The sequence below is a fragment of the Canis lupus genome, chromosome 1 (genome assembly GCF_003254725.2).
Source record: "Canis lupus dingo isolate Sandy chromosome 1, ASM325472v2, whole genome shotgun sequence".
In the NCBI taxonomy this organism is placed as follows: Eukaryota; Metazoa; Chordata; class Mammalia; order Carnivora; family Canidae; genus Canis; species Canis lupus.
The window spans coordinates 18,722,653-18,748,671 of NC_064243.1; the positions used below are offsets into that span (position 1 = coordinate 18,722,653).

The following is a 26,019-nucleotide window of genomic DNA, read 5'->3' on the forward strand; positions in this document are numbered from 1 at the left end:
CACTTTAAAAGAATGTTATTTTTGCAGCCTATTGACATGAGACTTTCCTGTTGTCTTTTTCTTTATTCATGGGCAATTATTTATAGGTATTGAAGAAAACAGTACTATATTGTTCAGTAAGGCGATGCCATAATACTCCAAAATTATGATGATTCTGGGGACACATGATTTTTAACTAGAGAGAATATGAATTCAAAAACAACAATTCCTTTGTTGGTGCTTACTATGTTTTCCTATTAGGGGACTGACAGAGAGTTTACTCTGTGTGTGTGTGTGTGTGTGTGTGTAATTATTGAAATCCGATGTCTATCAATTAAATTTAGAGTTTAGGTAGGAGAATAAGCATAAATTGTCTACTCTAAACTCTACATTTATGACTACTTTGTTGGAAGACTATGGTTAAAAGCAGGTTTTCATTTTGGAAAAGTTATATTATATAGTCACCATGACAACAAAATTGAGGTACTACAGCAAGCCTTAGAAGAATACCTGCCTTAAGAAAAGTTGGATTCTTAAAGTAGTTGGAATCTTTATAAATATTTACTTTGTTAAAGCCCTAATCTTATAATCTAAAGAGTAATTAACAAAAAATAGGAAGTGTTTCATCCTCAAATAAGCAGGTTCAGACACAGATGCCACTGATGATGGGAAATCTGAAATGAAAAGCAGTAATATCAGCAGTCTTTAAAAAGCAGTTTTCCTATGGGATCCCTCTTTGTCCTTTCACATCTACCTATTATTAAAGAATTTGTGTTGACCTATTTAATTTTAGACCTTCCACCTCTTTGTCAAATCTGGTTGAGATCAGCTTGCCTAAGTCCTGCTGTTGTCCTGTGAACGAGGAGTGTGTGACATGACAGCTGGCTGGTTTGCATAGTGTCCTCTCATTGGCTGAGGAAACTGCCTAGGCAGTGAAACACTCCAAGAAGGCCGAGATCTTAGCTGCTTCCTCATTTTGAAAACTAGGAACATTTCTACGTGCTTAAGAGCATTTACAAAACCCCAGACACTATGCATTAGGACAGTGCTTTTTCCCACCTGACATGAGCAGAAGGTTCAAGATAATCTAAAATGTACTCCTATAGACATTATGCTGGCAGATTAAAAACCCCTCAATTCTAATTGTGTTCAGAGGCTTTGGTGTTTGGTGGGATTTTTTAAAGTCCCATAACCACATGATCAATCCAGGTGATTTAAAATCAATGCCAAAGCCAGACAAAGGCTGTTGTAAACAGCTCTCTATTTGCTTTATGGAAAAGGTGAAAAATCTGAGTTGCACTGAAGCTTTCTTCAGTAAGATGGCTAAACCATAAGAGAATAGCTCAAGCCTGTGAGGCCACTTGCATTCCCTTGGTGGAAATTCAGAAATGCAAACTGAACCCTGAGACTACCTCTCTCTTGTCCAGAGAAAATTAAGAGAAAACCTTTATAAATTGTGCTTATCAGAAGCTGTTTCTCTTTCTTGCTACTTTGAAAAGAATGCTTTGGCCATGCGTATTTATATTTATATATTTGAGAAGTCAAATACATAGCCAAATAGAGCTCTATCTGTGGAAAAAAAGATAAGCCCTTTAATCTTAGAAGCAGAGGATTATTTGTAATTTCACTTAAGAATACTCAGAAGTGGAGCGCTTTTGAAATCCACCAAATTTTAAAGTAACACATCTTTGAAATCCCTGGACACATGTCCCTCATTAAAGTTAGATATGAAGGTATTGCTCTTTATCTTGGTCTGTGATTTCAAAGGTCTCTTAGTGGTCTTTCATTACTTACTCTCCTTAGCATAGATATCATGCCATTTGTATTCTCTAGATTGGCATTAAATTGATATTAAAATGACTCAGAATAATAGTTTTAACATATATCAGGATATAGACAATGTACAGGAATGTTTTTTTCATAGCCCATCCAAAACAGTATCTTTCAAATCTGTTTAAAAATCTTTCCAACTGCAAAATGTTTTAGTTCTGTGAACCATGGGACAGGCGAATATTCCCCTTAAGCAGTCAAATATTCTATGGCATGGTAAGAGTGTGTGTGTGTGTGTGTGTGTATTCATTCACATATATCTTAAAAAGTGAAACTCTCATGATGCCACATTTACTCTTAGCTGTGTCTCTTCTCTTATTTTTCCAACCAAGCTTCTTGAAGGAGTGGTCTACACAAGTCTGCCTGCCCATGGCTTCACTGCTGCGAGGCTTCCATCCCCACTACACCAAGACTTTTTTTTTTTTTTTTTTTTTAGTCATCCACTGATGACTCCTTCTGTTGACAAATCCGATGGACTTCTTTTAATTTTTATCTTACTTGACCTTTCAGCAGCATTTCTCCATGAGACCCTCTCCTCTTTTGGAATCTAAGGCACCTGAGTCTTCTGATTTTCTTCATGCCCTCCAGCCATCCATTCTCACACTTTTGCCAGATGCATCTCTTCCATCTCACCCTAAATGGTAAATTTTTTGTAGGGCTTTGTCCCAGCCCTTCTCACTCTATCTGACCTTCTCTTCTCGCTATATACTCATCCACAGCTATGGCTCTCAACACACCAACATGTCAATGACAATGACGTCTGTTTATCTCTAAAGCTATTCGATAGCACCACATGAACATTTACCACCAGGCTTATCAAAGTTAACACCAACAGCTAAGTGAGTAACTTTCTACCACTCCTTATTCCACGAATCTGCTTCTCTTCCAATGTTCCTCACTTACTGACTTGCTAAAACCAAAAACCTAGAAATCATCCTCAGTACCTCAGTCTCTCAATGACCATACCACCACATTCATCATGAGTTCACCTTCCAACTTATCTCAAATTGGTCCATTTCTTTCTATCTTCACTATTCTTGTTCCAGTTTAGACTGCAGTCATCTCTAGCCCGAAATACTTCTAGAATAGCCTTGTAAGTGGTCTTCCCATTTCCACTTTTGTCTTCTTTCAATCCATTCCCTGTACAGTAGTTAAGTCAGATCAAGTCACTTGCTTAGAATGCTTACTAGTTTCCCACTGCATGTAGGATAATATAAAATTTTTCATCAATGACTTTCATCAATGGCTTCTGTGACCTAGCTCCGGCCCATCTCTCCAGCCTTGTTGCTCTGCCATCAAATCTCCTTGGTGTATATTTTTTTGTATATTATTAAGGATGTATTGATACAGTACAGTGCTTAGTGTTTTTCCCAAATATGGAAGTGATTCATATCCTGGGGATTTCACCGGATTCACCATTTAGAAAAGCAAGGTAGCTAAGAATGCTCCTGCAGTTATGTTTCTGGAGGAGGCATTAGTTTCCTCATAACCATTAAATAGAAATATATTATTTTAGTAGTTTGTAGCACTAGCATAGTAGCTAGTACATAGTAAATACTTAATACTTGTTAAATTAATAAATTATTTGAATGGATGCTGCAGCAAGAGAAAAGATCCTACCATATTGTGAGAGATATTCAGAGATAGAAAAGTCTTGAATTGTGTGTTGTATCGGAGTAGCTGCAGAAATCTCCCAATTAGAGACAAAGCTCTAAGGAGTTAACAAGATATTGGTGACTTCTGTAAGCACATTTTCACTTAGTGATTTTATCTGGTAAGGCTCCCTCTTGTTGTAATTTGAAGAACAGAAAATCATCAGAAAGGGGACTCTGGAGAGAAAAGGAGACTGACTATACATGCACCCAACAATAGCTGCTTAATGCTCTGTCAGGGTGGGCTGGCCTAACCCAATGGGAGAATTCTCAAATGCAATATGAAAATTGAGAATTCTGGTCTCAGCTCAGGACAGTAAGAGAAATTTCTGCACAGAAAGAAGTAACTAAAATCTCATAAACTGTTATGATTTTATGTAATATTTCAAAGCAAATGTAGGGATATGTAGGCCATGACTACAAAAACCTACAAGTAGCTATACCCATGAAATAGCAGCATATAAACATAAAATCTGTGTGGCGTGTGTGTACGTGTGTGCGCGTGTGTGTGTGCGCATGCACACGGGGTGCAGGTGGAGGGACTGTGACGGATTTTTCTCCTCTAAACCTTTCTTCAATATTGCTACATTGCCTTCTCAATGGTGATACCTCCCCACCTAAATCAAATTCCACTAAGGCCATCCTAAAGTTCCATTTTAGTCTATAGGATTCTAGATCTAATGCAAGCTATTCTTCTTTATTTTTAAATGACTTGATTTTACAGAGCATGGGAACTTCAATATAAATTCACAGATTATTTGTGCTTCTTATTATCTGCCATTTTATTCAGTAAACCCAGAGTTTCTCAACTCCCGGCCGCCTTAGAATTACCTGGCAGCGCCCTATAAAAATGTAGATATCTGGGTCTCGGACTCAGAGATTCTTGTTCAGAGGTCTGAGGTACTAAAATTCCATTCTGAAATTTCCCACATGATTCTGACAGGTCACCTGGCTTAGAAAGAACAATGCTAAGTGGCAGCACCCGGTGAAGTTATACGAGAGGAAGGAACTCCTAGTCCTAGGCAGGTGGAAGCACCAGGACTAAGCACATACACCATCATATAAAGGAAATGTTGGCTTTGTATTACAATCAAAATTATTTCCCCTTGTATGCACTTCACAATTTTCAAAAATCCTTTCACACACTCTGTAAAGTACCTCATCTTTCTGGCCTCACTTTGCTTTCTAGCAAAAATATGGATGTTATTAGCCTCAATTATTTCTTTCAGCCTGAAAAAATAATGTGTGCCTGACATACAGTAGGCACTCAATAAATATTTGTTCAACAAATGAATGAATGCATGGCTACCTCACAAAAACCACGCAGTGTGTGCCGAGGGTGGCATTAACAGGTTTTGGAAAATCCAGTCTGCAACCTAGTAAACTTATGCTTGGAAAAGTTCAGTGACAGAGTTAGTAACTGGAGGTAAGACTAAGTTTCAGCATTCTTGCTGAAATTTGCCGATTAGACTGTGTTGGGTGAAGGACGGTCCACCTGCTGTATTTCGTATTCCGCCCACTACTGATGAATGACAAACTGCTGTATATGTATAATAGCATGTAAGTTGTTACCTTCTTCTTTAACCTCTGTCTACCATAGAGGCAGTAATTCCAGAGGCTTGATATATGTATCTACAAGTGATAAATCTGTGTGAGTTACAGCTGTGTCCTTGTAGATTTACAACTGTACGTTTTAATTCATCTCTGACAACGCATTTACATAAATTACAGCAACACAGTAACAATGCCATATGCTGGGATGTTCGCCCAGAGAAATGCAGGAGGCTTATGGGAGCTGGCTTTCTTCTCTTACAAAGGGCCACTTTCGGTATATATGAGAAAGCAGCTTCTAGTTGGTGTGGTGGGCATTATATGGATGTCTTCTTGCTCCTGACATTCCTTTGAAAGTAAACTATGTTTCAACACTTTTCAACAGATTAAGGAATTTTCCACATTAAGTTGTTATTTTAGGGAATGGAAAATTACCTAAGTAGTTAAACATTCAAAGGAATGAATGTGAATCATTTCTGAGCATCTACTCTGTCTTCCAGTGTGGCTGCTCAGCAGTAGTCTGAAGCAGGTGCCCCTGTCAGCTGAGGTGGGACTGAAGAGGGACAGAGTGAGGTAATCTAGGGTGAACCTCTCCTTCTGGTGCAATGAAGGGAAAGGCTCTTGGATTCAGACAGGACAGAACAGAACCAGACCTCTGGAGGCTTATCCTGTACTATTCCATCCCAGCTCACTATTCCTACAGGTATAAAAGGACAAGTTGATTCTTTGAGTAACTTTATATTAGTCTACTTAGTTTTAAAATGTTTCCTTTAAGAGTTTTACTCCTTAATTTTTTTCCCAAAATTTTATTTATTTTTTTAATTTTATTTTTTTTTATTGGTGTTCAATTTACTAACATACAGAATAACCCCCAGTGCCCGTCACCCATTCACTCCCACCCCCCGCCCTCCTCCCCTTCCAACATCCCTAGTTCGTTTCCCAGAGTTAGCAGTCTTTACGTTCTGTCTCCCTTTCTGATATTTCCCACACATTTCTTCCCCCTTCCCTTATATTCCCTTTCACTATTATTTATATTCCCCAAATGAATGAGAACATATAATGTTTGTCCTTCTCCGACTGGCTTACTTCACTCAGCATAATACCCTCCAGTTCCATCCACGTTGAAGCAAATGGTGGGTATTTGTCATTTCTAATAGCTGAGTAATATTCCATTGTATACATAAACCACATCTTCTTTATCCATTCATCTTTCGTTGGACACCGAGGCTCCTTCCACAGTTTGGCTATCGTGGCCATTGCTGCTATAAACATCGGGGTGCAGGTGTCCCGGCGTTTCACTGCATCTGTATCTTTGGGGTAAATCCCCAGCAGTGCAATTGCTGGGTCGTAGGGCAGGTCTATTTTTAACTCTTTGAGGAACCTCCACACAGTTTTCCAGAGTGGCTGCACCAGTTCACATTCCCACCAACAGTGTATGAGGGTTCCCTTTTCTCCACATCCTCTCCAACATTTGTTGTTTCCTGCCTTGTTAATTTTCCCCATTCTCACTGGTGTGAGGTGGTATCTCATTGTGGTTTTGATTTGTATTTCCCTGATGGCAAGTGATGCAGAGCATTTTCTCATGTGCATGTTGGCCATGTCTATGTCTTCCTCTGTGAGATTTCTGTTCATGTCTTTTGCCCATTTCATGATTGGATTGTTTGTTTCTTTGGTGTTGAGTTTAATAAGTTCTTTATAGATCTTGGAAACTAGCCCTTTATCTGATATGTCATTTGCAAATATCTTCTCCCATTCTGTAAGTCTCCACCCCAAGATTGCTAGAACTCATACAGCAATTCGGTAGCGTGGCAGGATACAAAATCAATGTCCAGAAGTCAGTGGCATTTCTATACACTAACAATGAGACTGAAGAAAGAGAAATTAAGGAGTCAATCCCATTTACAATTGCACCCAAAAGCATAAGATACCTAGGAATAAACCTAACCAAAGAGGTAAAGGATCTATACCCTCAAAACTATAGAACACTTCTGAAAGAAATTGAGGAAGACACAAAGAGATGGAAAAATATTCCATGCTCATGGATTGGCAGAACTAATATTGTGAAAATGTCAATGTTACCCAGGGCAATATACACGTTTAATGCAATCCCTATCAAAATACCATGGACTTTCTTCAGAGAGTTAGAACAAATTATTTTAAGATTTGTGTGGAATCAGAAAAGACCCCGAATAGCCAGGGGAATTTTAAACAAGAAAACCATATCTGGGGGCATCACAATGCCAGATTTCAGGTTGTACTACAAAGCTGTGGTCATCAAGACAGTGTGGTACTGGCACAAAAACAGACACATAGATCAGTGGAACAGAATAGAGAATCCAGAAGTGGACCCTGAACTTTATGGGCAACTAATATTCGATAAAGGAGGAAAGACTATCCATTGGAAGAAGACAGTCTCTTCAATAAATGGTGCTGGGAAAATTGGACATCCACATGCAGAAGAATGAAACTAGACCACTCTCTTTCACCATACACAAAGATAAACTCAAAATGGATGAAAGATCTAAATGTGAGACAAGATTCCATCAAAATCCTAGAGAAGAACACAGGCAACACCCTTTTTGAACTCAGCCATAGTAACTTCTTGCAAGATACATCCACGAAGGCAAAAGAAACAAAAGCAAAAATGAACTATTGGGACTTAATCAAGATAAGAAGCTTTTGCACAGCAAAGGATACAGTCAACAAAACTCAAAGACAACCTATTTATTTATTTTTTAAGTAAACTCTACGTCCAACATAGGGCTCAAACTCATGACTCCAAGATCAAGAAGAGTCACATGCCCTACTGACTGAGCCAGCCAGGTGACTCAAGAGTTCTATTCTTAAACCAAGACTAAAGTCTCTTTCAAGTTCAGAAACTCAAAACTTTAAAGATGACTATCAATCAACCTAACTACCATTTACTGAACACTTAAAATGTAATAGTCATGACAGTAAATATCTTATATATGTTAGCTCAACTAATCTTCAAGAAGACCTAAAATTACTCCCATTTTACAGGTGCTCAGGGAAGAGGACAGCTTTTGCTATTCTCAGGGATGAATTTCAATTAGTCACTCGTGATTATTCCATTCTTTTTGCCAACAATAGGTTGCAAAATGTGATGTAATTCTGGTCAATTGAGACACAGAGAACAAAGCTTTCTCAAATGGTGTATTTGCTTTAAAAACTTCTCCTTCCTGTCTCTGGATGGATCCTGTGCATCAGAGGCTATACATTATCATGGTGGTCCAGCCTGAGACCAACTACTAAAGGTAGCAAAACAGAGAGATGGACAGATGGCTCCTCAACCATACCACTGAGTCACTCACTTTACCATCTACCTCTGGATGTCTTGTTATACAAAATAATAAATTTCAACTTAAGACTCTTTTGTAGCCTCTATTACTTTGTAGATGAAATATCCTATTAAATCTTTCCATAGATTTCACAATTCTTTTCAAAATTCCTCTCTATGCCTAACCTAAATCGTTTGTTCTTTAAGATTTTAAAGTAATCTCCACACCCAACGTGAGACGTGAACCCATAACTCCAAGAGCAAGAGCTGCACACTCCACCAACTAAGCCAGCTAGATGCCCCCTAAATCTTTCTTTTTATGTGACTAACTTCTCTACTGGTTTATACATAGCCCGTCCCCGCTCCTCAATTTTTTTTCATAAAATATTGTTTTTACTTTTTCATTATGGCATCACTTTACATTTTAATTTAGTATATACATCTGAGATACTAAGTTTTGAGGCTTATCAGAGTCTACTTGTTCTCTATTATGCTTTCTACCTCTTTTCTTCACTCAGCCACCACAGATTCCTTCTGAGCCACATCAACTGTTGCCTGGACCACCATCACCAAAGCCTCACAGAGCAACTTTCCTCAATTCATCCTCTGTAGCCCTGACCTTCTAAAATGGAAGATCTGATCCTGTTGCTTCCCTGCTTAAGACTCCTCAAATGGTCTCTGAATGTACCACTACACATTCAGCATAGTACTGATTTATGCACTTTAAAAAATTTTAAATCCATCACTAGCACTGAAAGACTAGGAAGCTTAAAAACAAAAACCCAGATTTTCAGCAATCTTGTAAAGTCAGATTAGGCAACACCAGGTCTGTAATTCCACGTGGCATCGGCTGGCAGGATCTGAGCTGTGATGACCCCACTACAAGGAGTGCATGCTGTCCAGTCGGCCACAGCTCCTTGGGCTCCCCAGTTCCATCCCTGCCGCTCCAGTCGGCCACAGCCCCCTGGGCTCCCCAGTTCCATCCCTGCCGCTCCAGTCGGCCACAACCCCCTGGACTCCCCAGGTCCATCCCTGCCTCTCCAGTTGGATACAAACCCCGCAGGCTTCCTAGTTCCATCCCTGACACTCAAGGACAGTAGCATGCTGCGTTTTACTAAAGGCTTAAGCTGCTGGTTTTTAGAGAGCAGTGTTAAAAAGATAAACATTTCTTGGAAGGTGTTACCAAAAATGGAAAAATGACAGATAAACCAAGAGGGTATACCTTGTTCTATTAATTAATTCATGCCACCTGCTTCATCCATGTAGGTGTCTGAGTTTGTCTCTGCTGACCTATGAGACAGACTATGAAACAATCCATCTAGGAAAGGCCTACCATGATCTTGCTCCTCCTAACCACTGGCTTTCTCTCTCTTCTTTTCTCACTTCCACACTCCTTTGCAACCTCTGCTCCCAGCAGAGCCAAACCCTAACAGTTTCTGGAATGCACTATAAGCTAAGTGATGCCTTTATGCCTTTGTGGATGCTTCATCCTCTCTCTGATGAGACTCAGCTCAAATGTAACCCTCTTTATGAACCTTTTCCTGTTCTTGTCTCTTACCTCCACAGGATTCACCCTTTCCTACCTTGTGGCTGTCACGCTCCGTTGTGGCACCGAAACACTTTATGGCACTCACTTGTTTCATCTTTGTTACCCCTGCTGGATTGCAAATACCTAGCCCACATAAGTGGTCATTCTCTTCTGTATTTCATAGTGTCATGTAAATACTTCTGGGCACCATGCAACACAATCTCTCTTAGCAGACTTTGATTTTACTGACACTGGGTGTTAACCAATGCTCTCTATTCCCTCTGTAAGGCATCCTGGCTGATGCCCACCACCTGAGGAATGCCAGTGGCTAACAGGCCCACTCACTACTGCCCCCACCAGGTAAGCACTCTGACCTAGACAGAGTTAACCAAAGCCATGCTGGCTGTGTTTGTCAATGTGAATATGTACTTGAATTAAATATCAAATGAAATTATTAAATAAGAGCAGGAAGATGGCTTTAGAAAGACATATATATATATATACACACACACTCGTGGAATTAGGTGTGAGACTGGGCAAAATGTAAATATCTAGGATTATACTCTGAGCCTGCTTTGTATGTATCTTTAATTTCCCAATGCACTTAAACAGAAGATGGTGCAGTTTAGGAAGAAAAATGTTCTACAACTATAATCAATGGACCAATTATAGAAAGAAAGGCCCTGGTCTCACATCAAGAGATGAAAAATAAAATTATTTTGATAGGATTTAAATTAAAATGAAATGTTTAAGATACCTATCATCTTACATGATGCCACACTTGAGCAACATTTTTGAGTAACTGAGCAATTTCTGGGGCTGACTGTATCAGATCCAGGTGCTTTTATGATGCCTCCTTCCACCTCTTCCTCCACCAGATGTGAACTCCATGAGGAGTTCTATTTAGGATAGGAGTTACCAAATTTTAACAGCAAACTCATTTAAATCATCAACATCTCTTTAAAACCTATCATGAGCTATAGACTCACGTCCTCATTATATGTGTTTTAGAGTACTTATGAATCACATTTATTGAATGACTACTACATGCCAGCCCTGATTCGAAGTACCTTTTATATCAAGAGTGGATATAAAGACTACAAGGCAGTGAATCCAGAACAAATTCAATATACCGTGACTCTCCTAACATTTTCTAATTTTATAGACTAATATACATGGGATTTCTAAATATATGAACACACTCATACATATACACGTGTACTTTCATTTATTTTTAATGTGTAGAGAGGAAAAAGAGAATGGCTAGGAAGGAAACTGAATGGCATTTAGAAATGTATATAAAATGTGAATTTTGAAAATCAAAATAAATTTTAGTCTACCTAATGCTTTTGGCAAGGATGCTGAAATGCTTGTAGTAACTGATGGGTCTGTAAACAGTAGAGTCCTCTGACTCATGTATTTCCAATTACAGATATTGCCAAATATTTTAATTTTCTTTATTGGTGAAAAAATCTTGACTACCACCATTGCAAAGTAAAACACAAATGCAAGAAATATGCAATGAGTGATAGAGTAGATAAACAACAGAAAAATACGCAGTCAGTTCAAAATATTCTTTAAAAATGTTTAAACTTTCAGAATAAATGATGGTCTGATTTCAAGGACTGTTCTAGATATCTGTTTCTCTTCCTAGAAATTCCTTTCTAAAAAGCATTTCACTTTCAAAGCAGGAAGCTTGTTAGGTAATTCTTCAACACAGTGTCAGGAAGCCATTGTCTTCCCCAACCATTCATCTTATTATCACCCCCGATGCCATATTTCTGGTTGGTGCTCCAGAATGTCATAGGAAGCACCTGCCATAAAACCAGCTGCTGAAAAGAGCAGGAGGAAAATACCTAAAATGTCACAGTCTGACTAAGTACTGTAGTCAATTCTCACTGCAATTTTTGCAATCACCACATAAGTGCCCTTGATGTATAAGCGTTATAGACTTCTGCTCAGTGAAAACTGTGCCTGAAGCTTCAAAACTCTGCCTTAAAGAAACATCAATCTTACTGTCCACCAGATCCCTAAGGTCCATTGCTCCTTCTAACTACAAGTAAAACCTTTGTTATTTTTAGAGAGAAGAACACATTGTTTTCCAAACTTCTATTAATATAGGTGTGTTTGCTGACATTTCTGTTGAATCTTGAATATTAGCTTTCTTTTGATATATAGTAGCCTCAGAGTGCTTGCCAGAATTAAATGTATTATAGAAAATTAAATTGGTTTATGTTTATTAGAGTGCTTTAAATCTCATGCTGAAAACATTTTCATATCTTACCAAGCCAGTAGTATTTTTCCTAAAAATATTATTTATGGAAAATGCCAGCATTCAGTTGTTTAACACTCTGCTAACACCCTGCAACTTTATTTACAAAATTAGTTACTTAGAATTTAATAAGTCACAGATAAGAGGGTGTCTCTATGTCTCTATTGGAATAACTGTTTTTCATCTAAGATTTGTGCAATTCCAGGTGTTATGCTAATTTGAAAACTGCTATAAATGAACCATTCACGTATGCCCAGGAAAACAGCTGTTAGTTTTGGGTAAAGATTCTTCCCCTATGCTTTCTGGCTCCTCTGCCCTTTGCAGATGTTAAACCTTCTGCTTGGCATAACGTCCCTTGCCCTTCTCCTTCTTTGCCTAACTCTTAATTACTGATGGCTCAGTTCAGATGTCTTCCCTTAGAGAACCCTTCCAGACCATAGTCCCTGGACTCCTAGGCAAGTCTGGGCTAGTGCGTCTCCTGTGTTCTCTCACAGCGTTGTAGAACGCGCTGCTGGCAAAGGATGATCACAGTATTTCAGCCACCAGTTTATGTCTTGTCTTTCATACCCGATTATAAATTCCTTGAGTGTAGGAACAGTTCATATTTATTTTTTAATGTCCTGTATATAATATGATGTCTGAAACAGAGAAGACCCTTCATAAAATTTTTTAATTTTTATTTTTCTGTGTTTAAAAAAAGAAAATGATTACTCCTGAATAAATAAATAAACAGTCTGTTGCATAAGATGACAAATACAGGAGGCAAAATAGAGCAACTGTGGGGTTTTACTTTTTATGAGAATAATTGCAGTTCAAGAGTCATTCTGTTATTCACAGGAATGCTGGGGAGGGTTTGAAGAAACATAAACTGTGGGGAAATGGTCTCAGAGCATTCTGGCAATCAAATGCACAAATCTTCTGACCTACCACTGTACAACCAGGAATTTACCCCCCAAATCAGATAGGCATAACAAGTTACATAAAATCAGGCTATTCAACGTGACACTGTTTATTATGGTGAGAGGTGGCGGGGGGGGGGGGGGTCTTCAGTGTTGATTGATAGAAGACTGGTTAATGAATTGTCCTACTTCTGTGTTTCAGAATACTATGTAGTCTTCCAAACAGTTTAAAATAGCCCTTCGCATTTAATATGTACAAGGTGGTGGAGTCCTGAACTTTATCCCTACTCCTTGCCTGCTTTTCTCCCTGTTGTTAGGGCATCAAAATCCATCTGAATCACCCCTGAAATCTCTCTCTCACTACCGCCTCCCCCTTAACTGTCCCACACACTGCATCTACATCTGAACAATCATTAAGACCTGTTGGCTCTCCGTCATCTGTCTGCTTTTCTCTGTCTTTACTGCAACAATCCTAGTCGCAGTTCAGCAGCAAGCAGTTTTTAAAAAATAAAAACGGGTCAAACCAATTCTGATTTTTAGACTCTATCCTACAGAGAAAAAAAAGCACTGGTATATAAAGACATATATTCCAAGATGTTTACTGCAGCCTTGTTTGTAAGAAGGTAAAGCTGGATTCAACTTGAATATTTCATCAAGAGGAAAATAGTTTTATAAAGTAGCTTATGTGTTATAAGGAACATGCTAGATTAATGGTTTTCAACTGGGAGGTGGAGCTATGATACGCAATTAAGATTTTAACTCTTATGGTGGTGTGTTTGTTAGGATTCCAACATTGTGAAATAAAGAACAAAAGCCTTCCAAGACCGACAAATAAAAAATATGTTGAAAAACCAGACCATATAATTTCCCTACTGAAAATTCGTTAATGGCATCCCATCACACTCGAATAAAATCTGAGATCCCCACCCTGGCCTTCTGGATCAGACCCTTGCCTTCCTATCCAGCTCCACCTCAAACCTATCTTCTGCTTGCTCACAAAATCAGTGCCCTCTGCATTTACCTTTTTTTCTGTTTCCCAAACTTTTCTTTTCTTTTAAAGATTTTATTTATTTATTCATAGGCACAGAGAGAGAGAGGCAGAGACACAGGCAGAGGGAGAAGCAGGCTCCATGCAGGGAACCCGATGTGGGACTCGATCCCAGGTCTCCAGGATCACACCCCAGGCTGCAGGTGGCGCCAAACCGCTGTGCCACCAGGGCTGCCCTGTTTCCCAAACTTTTCAGGGACATTCCAATCTTACTCTTTGTACCACCAGCTCCCTATAGCATCCTTCTTCTAGATGGTGGCGCAGTCTGAGGTTAAGTGCCATGCCCTCAGTGTGTTCACCCCTGAGTGCTCAAAGCAGCTATCCAGTCATTCCCCTGTATTTTCCTACCACCACCTGACATTTCCTTGTTTAGTTTGTCTCCTCTCACTAGGACAGAAGCTCTTTGAGGACAAGATCCATGCCTGTTTTATTTGCAGCTCCTAGTAGGCATTCATCACATACCTGCCATTATTGAATGAGATAGATGGACTCACAGGAAGAGATAATACATTGCTAGTAAAAATACAAACATGTTGTAGAAGACAATTCTACTGAGGAAGAGGGAGGGGATAGTATTATTTGTATATTACAGAAACATGACTCAAAGGATTTGCAACAAACAGCTAAATAGGCATTAACTCTAAGGGACAGGTAACGGTGGACTTTAACTTTCCACTTTAAATATTTTGTTACCATTTGAGGTTATGTTTAAAATGAGCACGAATTACATTTATAATCAAAGGAAGCAATCAATATAATTCATTTTGGGAAAAAATGGAATGCCAAAGAAAGAAGCAGGTAGGCTTCCTCCTTCACCAGCTGCTCCATATTTTCCTCTTCTCTTGTTCTCATGTAAATGCTAATCATTCAAACATTATATCTAGACTTCTCATGGGGAGGATGGAAATCACACAAATTACTCAATTCTGACTGGCTAGGCATCAGTAGATCATTACTGTCAAAGATGACAAAACACTTCTGTCAGAAAACAGTAACAACACAACTGTTACAGGAAGCTTCCTGTTGACAAGAAGAAGAAAATGAACTGGGCACTGGCCATAGCTGCCAGATGCAGAGATGAAACAGAATAAAAAATTTTAGACCAAATCCACACCTAATAAAAATCAAGTAACAACAAACCTTAAGATGCTAACTACAGTTTTCTTTGGATAATAAAAGTAGCCACCTACCTATGCAACATAAAAAGGGCTTCTAATTTACATAAAAAGTTCATAAATAGGGATCCCTGGGTAGCGCAGCAGTTTAGCGCCTGCCTTTGGCCCAGGGCGCGATCCTGGAGACTGCTGGATCGAATCCCACGTCGGGCTCCCGGTGCATGGAGCCTGCTTCTCCCTCTGCCTATGTCTCTGCCTCTCTCTCTCTCACTGTGACTATCATAAATAAATAAAAATTAAAAAAAAAAAGTTCATAAATAAGGTAGACTGAATTTCAATAGATAAGTAATGAAGGGATAAGTAATACATGATATGCAAATGAGGGAGAATGAGAACACTCACAACTATTCCAGTTGAAATCAAGAGAAACTACAAAAAATTATGCTAATACATGCGAAACTGAAAATAAGAATAATAATAAAAGGGTTGAATTATTGATTTAATCTTTTATATTTTAAAAAGAAGAAAACAGATGTAGAAAATTACATAGGGGATCCCTGGGTGGCGCAGCGGTTTAGCGCCTGCCTTTGGCCCAGGGCGCGATCCTGGAGACCCGGGATCGGGTCCCACGTCGGGCTCCCGGTGCATGGAGCCTGCTTCTCCCTCTGCCTGTGTCTCTGCCTCTCTCTCTCTCACTGTGTGCCTATCATAAATAAATAAAAAAAAAAAATTTAAAAAAAAAAAAAAAAAAAAAAAGAAAATTACATAGTAATAAAGTGGTTTTTTTTTGTTTTGTTTTTTTTGTTTTTTTTTTTTACAATTTTATTTACTTATTCATGAGAGACACAGAGAGAGGCAGAGACACAGGCAGAGGGAGAAGCAGGCTCCCTGAGGGGAGCCCAATGCGAGACTCATCCTGGGACCCCACGACCACGACCTGAGCCGAAGGCAGACGCTCAACCACTGAGCCACCCAGGTGTTCCAGTAATAAAGTTCTTTAAAAAAAATCCAGTGGTAGTTAATATAAGACTGAATATATGCAAACAGGTGGGCCAAAAATCAGACATACTGGCAGCTTAGAATATGATATTACTTTACACAGAAAGATTCCAATATAGTAGCAACACTAAATGTAACATTTGTGATGATTTCAAAAAAAATCATTGAAGGGAAACCTATCAGGACAACAGATTAAAGGTACGAAAAATTAGGATAAAAAAATATAACTAGATGAGGACAGATCAGTATGTATAATCTTGAAATCTGCTAATTACTTGGTTTGATATTCTATTCATTCTACTTATAAGATTAATCAAGTAGTCTGGAAATAAGAGCAGCAAAGAAAATCGTAAGAAAGAAATTGTGATAGATCTACCTGGTATGAAGGTTAACATATAACAGCAAGAGTGAACAGAATAAGGTTGACTGATTTTGTCTAATTTAACCAGTGCCTAAATAATCACCATGATGTCTAAGAGTTTTCAACCCTTACTATAGGCTGACATTTGCTTTATATTTATTCTTTTAATCTTTACAACATAATGTTATGAGAGTTATTGAGCCTGTTTTATAGATGAATAAACTAAAGCATCAAGAATTTAAGGTCCTTGCTCAGGCCACAAGGCTAATAAGGGCTGAGCAAGGATTCAAAACCAAGTCATTTGGGTTCTGGAATCTGGTCTAATACTGCCTTTTCTAATAAGTAAGAGAAAATATATAACTTGGTAATTAATTTTAATATCAAATATGGTATGTTGCAAATACTATCAAAGAAATAAGCGTAATTTATCTGAGCCAGATACATGGGTCCAAGTGAAGAATTTGAGAGGGCCATAGAACTGACAGTGGATGTAAGGTAACCAAACGAAGGTCAAAGGAGAATTAATTCAAAGGAAAATAAGTTTCAATAGAACTGTTAATGAAAATAGGGCCAATTTTCATTATTTTAATGTGGATTATCCGCAGCATTTTTGTTAATCAGGAGTGCTTCCCCTACGAGTATAGCAACTGTATATATTCAGTGAAGTCAGACATTTCAATATAATCTAAAGACGAATGTAATTGGAAAGGGGCCTTTCTTGAAATCTTCACTGTGTTTGCAACAAATCATCCAACAGATATTTCTGAATGCTTCCTATGTGTACACTGGGAGAGGACCATGATAGGGACAAGAGAGGATAGTATTATTGAATAAAATGGAGCTCAGAGGAGGAGAGGATTATGTATGATGATCAAAGCCAGAATCTCAAAGTCCCTGAAGCACAGGTCCAGGGCCGAATTTAGGTTGTTAGTAGAGGACAAGGCAGATTTAGGTACATTGTTAAAGAAAGTTGACTGAACTGTGACTGGGTATAGATGGGTAAAGGACAAGGAGTAAGAATTGTGATATAAATAAATAAATAAATAAATGAATGAATGAAAGAAAGAAAGAAAGAAAGAAAGAAAGAAAGAAAGAAAGAAAGAAAGAAGGAAGAAAGAATTGTGATGTCATTTTTGCACCATTAACTGAAAAAGGTAGGTTAGGAAAAAGACACTGGTAGAATGTAAGCTTAGATTTTCTAAATCATTGAATTTGAAATAATGACAGGATAGTGAAATGTAAATGTCTAGGAGATAAAAGCCTTAAGGCTGGAGTTTAGGCTGAGCCCAGGGCTATAGGCCTGATTTGTCTCACTGGCTAAGAGGAATAAACAGGATCAATTATAATGTATGGATTCTTAGTCAAAGTCAGGAAAAAGAACAGATGAGTGAAGGAACTTGTGCTCTGGACAGCACAGTAGTAAGAATTAACATTAGGATACCCCAAGAAATTAAGAAAACCATCAAAGGTTTCAGTAAAATGAGAAATCAAGACAAGTGATAGAACTATGGAAGTTAAGAGAAGACAAAATTTGAGAAGACCCCTTGCTAGTAGTGTGGCCAGAGAATTCTAGTGATGTCCGTATGTGGGATTTCAGTTGCTCTGTGAAAGTGGAAGCTAGAAGGTGTGGGGCAGAGGGGGGGCTACAGACCACTTGTTCAATACGTACAACAGTAAGAGAAAGGACAGGAGCAAAATGGTAGCAACAGAAAGGATTATGAAATGCATTTTTTAAAAGGAGCCAGTAAAGATGGATTTACCATGAAGGTGTGTGCATGTGCACGTGTGTGTCTCTCTACACACACAAACACACACACACACAATCCCCCAGGCCTCTGATTTTTTTTCTTCAATAGAAGTTCCCCAAATTATATATGCTCCAAGCCCCAAGACCTGGAGGCCTAATGAATGAAGCAGAGATATATGCTCCCCACAAGCTAGTAAGTCTAGTTTTCAAAATTACTTTGCTCTTGAGGACAAATGGGAACAAGAAAGGAAGGGAGCTGGATAGGAAAACAATGAAGCAATTTTCCTTATATTCCATATTCGTTTTATTGCACTTATTCAGGCTTTCTCGTTAGTTTATTAGAGGCCTAGCAGATGTCAGTACCTAACACCACAGCGGAAGAATGAAGGGAAGCCAGGCTGGACCATGATAAAACAAATCAAGGTATAAAGACTGGTAAAAGTGGAACAAAGTTCACGGTTGTTTTCACTTCAATACCACTGAATTAGCAAAAGAGCAGAGTGTTTAGGAGATAAGGATAAAATAAGTGGATGAAGCACCCTGTGGCCTCCTTCCCTGAGTTTAGACGGGGCCCAGGCTGTAGACCTGATTTGTACCCCCTGCTCAGAGGGAATAGTTGGGGTATAATTATAAGGTGACATCTGAAGTTCAATGCATCTATCCCACATAGAGTAAGGACCAGAGTAAGGCCAGAGGAACTCAACATGCAGGCTCATTACTTCTTATAGCATTAAGCAAGATGATGGGTCACACATCGGCATTCCAGAATTTACCTTCTGCTCTAGAATGGATTACAGCTAGACTTCAGTTGTCACAGTACTATGAATACAATCAATCTTTGCTTCTATTTTTTCTTTCATTATCTGGCCTATGGCAGGCTTGGTCATGGTCCACTACAGAAATATAGGTACCTTTCATGACTCATAAGAAAGAGGTTCTCCATGCTATTTCTAAAAAGATATAAGATATCCCTTAGAAACAACAACTTGACAAGGTGTTTCTGGCAAATCAAAGTATAGCTATGCCCAAAATTACACATATATTTTTGATATAATTAAGGTAATACTTTGTTTTCATTTACCATGTTATATAATGTTCATTATATGTTTTACTCCAAAGACCTACAAAGAGGTGTTTTATTTGATCAACATGTATTGTATTATGCGTCCAACCATGTTCTAGGCACTAAAACAAAAATTTTTAAAGGAACTTACTTAAAATTTTCAATAATAAAGTCCTTTTAAATAATTTAAGACCTAGGCAAGACTTCTGCTACACTTTTTTGTCATACATCACTGTGTTTTTTGGAGCACTATGAAAAAGGAAGTAAGTATCCAGATTTACCAAAGTGGATCAGATACCTCCAAGGGACACAGTACAAACTTCAAGAAGAAAACTAGCGGGATCCCCTGGGTGGCGCAGTGGTTTAGCACCTGCCTTTGGCCCAGGGCGCGATCCTGGAGACCCGGGATCGAATCCCACATCAGGCTCCCGGTGCATGGAGCCTGCTTCTCCCTCTGCCTGTGTCTCTGCCTCTCTCTCTCTCTCTGTGATTATCATAAAAAAAAAAAATTAAAAAAAAAAAGAAGAAGAAAACTAGCTAACATGAGCCCAAGAGAATCATGCACAGAGCTAGCAGTTAATCTATTACAAAGAATGTGTTTCAAAAAGATTGGAAAATCAGTGAGACATAATATCAAGTCTGCCAAACCAAAGGCAAATATTGCTAGAGGGAGGATTTTCATTGCTGATTGAACCACACACAAACCTGTAGCTATAAGGATTCATGGAACTTAATTAGCCTGCTTATCAAGAACACTGCCTACCAACAAAATTTAAGTACTTCACAGGGAGTTACTTTTCTTTTTTCTTTTTTTTTTTTTAATTAAGCAAAATGTGAGTTAGGTATATTCTTAAATTGTTGGCAGTTGCTGGGTAAAAGAGAAGTCAGAGGCACAGCTGGATTTTTAACTACTGAGCTGCATCAAAGTTCTGATTTCCATAATTAGAGTCAGCCCAATACCACGGGCAAGAGCTGCCTTTAGGAAGGAAATCTACATGGCCCAAGGCAGCCCTGCTTAACTTGTCCCCCAAAGTGCTCCCCACTAAGGACCCTGAACTAGCCCCAGAGGCTACAAACACCCTGGTGTCTCAAGTGTGACCTTTCACGTTCTCTAAAATTAATGTAACTCAATTGCAATGTGATGTTTTTCCAAGTTTGTTTGAACGAAACAACAACCAGGGCTTACTGAAGACTGTTCAGCAGGCACTGTGCTAAGAATTTCACATCAATTATCTTATTTACTTCACAAGCAAGAACTGGCATTAATTCTATCTCCATTTACAGTAGGGAAACCAGCTCAGACAGGTTGAGAAACTTCTCCAAGGTTATGAAATCCACAATCGGTGGAGAAGGGATGCAGGCACAGTTTCTAATTTGTCTTCTCAGATACATTACGCTGCAATGTTTTTTGTTTAAAGATTTTATTTGAGACAGAAAGAGAGCGCGTCATAGAGATGGCACAAGCAGGGTGGAGGGGCAGAGGGAGAGGGAGAAGCAGACTCCTCATTGAGCAGGGAGCCCAATGCGGGGCTCAATCCCAGGACCCTGAGATCATGACCTGAGCCGAAGGCAGATCAACTAACTCAGCCACTCAGGCGCCCTCACTGCAGTGTTTTAAGGGACTTTGCAGTTAAATTTGCTGACTCTTCCTCCTCGGTGAGGTAAGGCATGGGTCAGCAAACTTTTTCTGTAAAGGGACATAGTAAATATTTTTGCCTTTGCAGACCATGTACTGTCTGTGATAGCTACAACGACTCAATCCTGCTGTATCAGTGTGACAGCACCACACGCAATTCCGCTATTGTAGTGTGACAGTACCACGCACAGCCCTCAAAGCAACGAGCATGGCTGTGTTCCAGTAGAACTTCATTTGCTGAAATGGGCAGCAGGCAGATCTGGGTAAGAGTTTGCAAATGCTCAAGTAAAATTCATGTTCTGGGCAGATACGCGTATTTTTCCTGTGGCTTTGTATAATCCCCCACTATGATTGGGAATAACAAGTAGAAAGAAAATGGATTTTAAAAAATTTTAAAAGCAGCAGCCAATGCCAAAAAGTAAGGGAAAGGGAATTAGTATTTATACTCTATCCTTTATCAACCAATCAGGTTAACAACAGCAGGGAATCTACATGCCCTCCCTCTACTCCTTCAGTCAAGGCAGTCTGCTTCCCCTGGGACCATGGATATTCTAAGCCTCTGGCATCCTGGAAAGGCCTCAGCATATTTTCCCATCAGCTGTGGCTCTCTCTTATGGTGGTTATGCCTTATCTTTCCACCTAATTCGAACTCTAGCCCCTAGAGTCCAGTGAATTTACTAATTATCCTCTCTACATGTTTTATGTCCTGTATCTGTGTCTTTGCTCATGCTAGGAAAACACTCTCTCTGTTAACCGATTCCAATAGCTGATTCAGGAAATGTATGACTGCATTCCCAGTTCAAAATTCCTAGTCCTTGGATTCACCTGTAACACATCATTTCTGTGCTCACTTCGGCAGCACATATAATAAGACATCATTCCTGAACATGCCAATTATACTTATGTATTCTGTTTCAGCTGTTGACTTACTTATTTCAAATACTACAACACTGACCCCCCCAAAAAGAGTTAAGAGAATCCCCGGAGTGTCATTGTCACTAAATATGACTGGAAACTGGCAAAAGTAGTTAAGACTGAGTTTAGAGATTTAGCTTCATTTTCTTGTTCTGAATGATTAGAATAAAAGGTAACCTTTACTTTCATATAGAGCTGGAAGGTCAAAGTTATTCAATCACATAACAATAACGGTAATTTGGGATATCAAAATCAAGAAGCTGAAGTAGAAAAAAAACATGGGGCACTAAAATGTCTAAATGTACTAAAATGATGTACAGAAAGTAAAACGGAATATGAATGACATTACAAATTCCTGTTAAGAAGGAATGCCTTTGATTAATAAGTGTCTCAATAATTTAATTAAAAAGAATAAAATATTCAAATTATTATGTTTTTTGCATGTTCCCAAGACCTTCATTGAGAACACTTAGGAGGAAGAAAACCGTCAAGAACATATAGTTCAGGACAGGTCCTTAATCCTTAACTGCTTTTCTTCCTTCACTCGGACTGCTTCACTGTACCCACAGGACATCACGTTTCTGTTTCTCTCTGCTGGTGGCAACTGTGTCTTGTCCAATAGCAGAGTCTTCTGATTCCTGTATTTCAGTTTTAAAGAAGCTTGAAAAAGTCCCTGTGTTTTTTTTTTTTTAATGTGTTTACCTTGTAGATGTTTGTGATTTATTTCTCTTAAGTCTGCTAGTAATAATATACTCCAATTTTTTTGTATATATTTTTATTGGAGTTCGATATGCCAACATATAGCATAACACCCAGTGCTCATCCCGTCAAGTGCCCCCCTCAGTATAACTCCAATTTTTAAAAACAGCCTTACTAAAATAGATTCTGGAAATGCTATCTGAAGAATATGTCTCTCTTAGGAGAGAATCTTATAAATAACATGGATCTTAGTTTTTAAACAAGTATTTAGAGTGATTTCACTGTTCCAAGTCAGAGTTCAGAGTAAAAAAACAAAAAATACAGCCACTGAGGAGTTATGTCTTAAAAAAATTCACAGAAACAAAATTCAACACTTACACAAGTAAGGCAAATGGTGATCCTCTACGCACACACAAGAAATGTGCATTTACACATTAGAGACAGAGTAGGTCTGCGTAAAGAAACGTGTTTAATATTACAACAGTACTTCCTAAGCTTGTCTGACCCCTGAGATTTTTACCCCCAACATCTGTTACTAGCTCTGAGAACTACTGTTTTCACAGAAAGCAGCCAGGGAAGCTTTTGGAGAATTAACAGCTTATTATATTTAAGGGGCTGTTTAAAATTTTAGCTATGTCCTTATGATTTCTTCATATTCTTTCTGATACAACTGAATATATACTTATCTAATACAGTCAAAACATAATTCCTAATGTGGTTGAATAGATCAGCATTGATAAATGCTGTAATGAAACCTAAGAAGTTATGGCTTGGAACTATTTATCAATGAACACCATAAATTCACCATGATCACAGGGGAGCTTAGCCCTGGTTTTGCCATTTGTTAACAGTATGACCTCTGGGATAAAGAGATTTCAGGTCTCGGAGTTTTGATTCACATATATCTAAAGTGGGGCCAGACTTGCCCTAACCAACCAACATTTTGAGAATCAAGTGGTCAATTTGAAAATCAAAATCAAGAACAATTCTTCATAAATAATAAAGTGTTAAAAAACATAAAAAGAGTTATAACAGTGGGATGCCTAGGTGGCTCAGTGAATTGAGCAGCTGCCTTCAGCTCAGGTCATGATCCCAGGGTGCCCAGATCGAGCCCCATGTTGGGCTCCCTGCTCAGCAGAGAGCCTGCTTCTCCCTCTGCCTCTCACCCTGCTCGTGGCTTTCTCTCTCAAATAAATTTTAAAAGAATCTTTAAAAAAAAAAAGTTATAAAAGTATAAAAATAATACATGATTTCATTAGCTTCTTTTTTATACAGCCATGCTAAATGCTCTTATTTTCTCCTCTTGAACTCTGGCTAGAATGCTTAGAATTGCCAAATCCCTCATTTTACTTAGAAAATTAATTTTTGATTAGTCATCAATCATAATAATGTATCATCAAACTTTTTTTCAGAAAATGTATGGCAGGGGTGCCTGAGTGGCTCAGTCAGTTAAGCATCTGCCTTGGGCTCAAGCCATGATCCCAGGGTCATGGGACTGAGCCCCATGTCGGGCTCCCTGCTCAGCGAGAAGCCTGCTTCTCTCTCTCCCTCTGCCCTCCCCCTGCTTGTGCGCTCTGTCTCAAATAAATAAAATCTCAAAAAAAAAAAAAAAAAAGAAAGAAAATACACAGCAAAAATAGGAGAATCAGAAAAAACTGTTTAAAAGAAGAAGAGATTTATTGCAAAGTAGTTGGTGAGCAGAACCACCTTTCTCTGGGCTCTATTATGAACCCATCTGTGGCTGCCCTTCGATGCCAGTGAATAAAGACAGTAGGGCTCTATATTCTTTGAGTCCTTCATTAAACTATTGATCCCTTTAGCATTATCCATAATGTTCCAGCAGCTCAGCATGTCAACTGGTGAAGTGCTAGTCTCTCACTCCTTTCAATAACTTCCACACTTTATGGAGAGGAAGTCACAATGATTTATTTACCTGACATTTTCCAGTCCGGATGTCGTACAGGGCCACTGAACCATGGCGAGCTCCAACTGCTATTCTGTGATTCCGCTCATAATAGCTGACCATGTAGAACCTGAATTGAACATTTTAACAACAACAAAAACAAAACAAAACAAAACAAAAAACCCAGGTGAGATGACCTGCACATGGAAGTGGATACAATATATTTCAAAGATGGAAGTCAGCTCTATATTTTTAAATAAATATTTCTAGAATTAATACATTGAGATTTTTCAAAACTGTTTCATTTTAGTAACTCTTAAAATCAACTGAAAGAAAAATGATGCAGAATACCACTTTGGCCTGTTAATAATTATTTTCAGTAGAAAACAACTTCATCATTACAAACACTTTTGAATTTTCAAGCAAGAAATACAGTCAAATACAAAAAAGATTTAATATGAAAACTCAGTTTTACTTAGTATTATGCAAATGCTTCTATTTGAACAGAATGGAAAAGATGAAAAGGCTTACGTATTTAACCTACTTATATTCTCACATTTTATTATAGTATTAAGGAGTGAAACATACTTTCTAGCAGAACAATCATAAAAAAGCTACATTAATGTTATGCTTAAGTTCATATCAATAATTTATCTAAAAGAAAAAAGTTATCTGGCAAATTCCATAGATTTTTCACATTCACCAGTTTAAACAATAGCTGTGACTATCAGTATAAGTAAGAACATTTGGTTTTTATTTGGCAATACATGTAAAGAAAACTTAGGATGATTCGAAGGTTTTAAGAGGTTGATTTCTTTTTTTCCTAAGGTAATTTACATGAATAGATTGTGTATCTGAATTCCTGATGTATATTTTGCCATAATGATTTCATGGTCACATGATTAAAGCCTGGGAAGATATGAATAAACATTATTAGAAGTGTAAATAAGGTATGATTTTATATCCCCAAAGAATTTTGAATATATCTTCCCATTATCTAGTGCTATTGTCTCTGTGTGAGTTGCCCAGATGCACAAGTGGCCTACCCTAAATATTTACAAGGATATTACATCAACTCTACCGCATGTTCCTTGCCTTTTTACTCTGAGGTGTGTTGTACTACCAACCTAACTTTTCTGTTGTTATCTTTATTTTTTTATTTTATCTTTTTACAGATGGAAAGGGGAGATGACAGCAAGAAAATATTTCTCTAATGCCGTCTTGAGTTGGCTTAAAAAAACTACTAGGTCATATGACAACATTTCTGAAATTCTGGTAAGAGAGGCTGAGAGAGAAAGAGAGAGAGACAAGAGGTTTGAATGTGTGCATCTGGAACCCAGAGACACTGTGATAAAGCCATCTGGGCATGAGATGACATTATGACATTCATACACATTTCATAAATCTGGAAAATGAAATAATTCAGTTTCAAGACTTTTTGTTACTTATTAGCAAGTGGTGGATTCAATAATACTTCTATCCTGTCCCTAAGCCTTACCCATCAGTGCAATGCCTTTCCCTTCA

At 38.3% G+C, this 26,019-nt stretch overlaps 1 protein-coding gene across 5 annotated transcripts in view; it reads right to left on the bottom strand.

Annotated features, from left to right (window-relative positions):
- Positions 1-26,019, bottom strand: part of WDR7 (WD repeat domain 7) — a 351,933-nt gene that overhangs the window by 45,891 nt on the left and 280,023 nt on the right. For all 5 annotated transcript variants that reach the window (XM_049111821.1, XM_049111824.1, XM_025422170.3 and 2 more), the window contains one exon: positions 24,526-24,625. In XM_049111821.1, the coding sequence (XP_048967778.1) occupies positions 24,526-24,625 (100 nt within the window). The remainder of the gene's footprint in view (positions 1-24,525; positions 24,626-26,019) is intronic.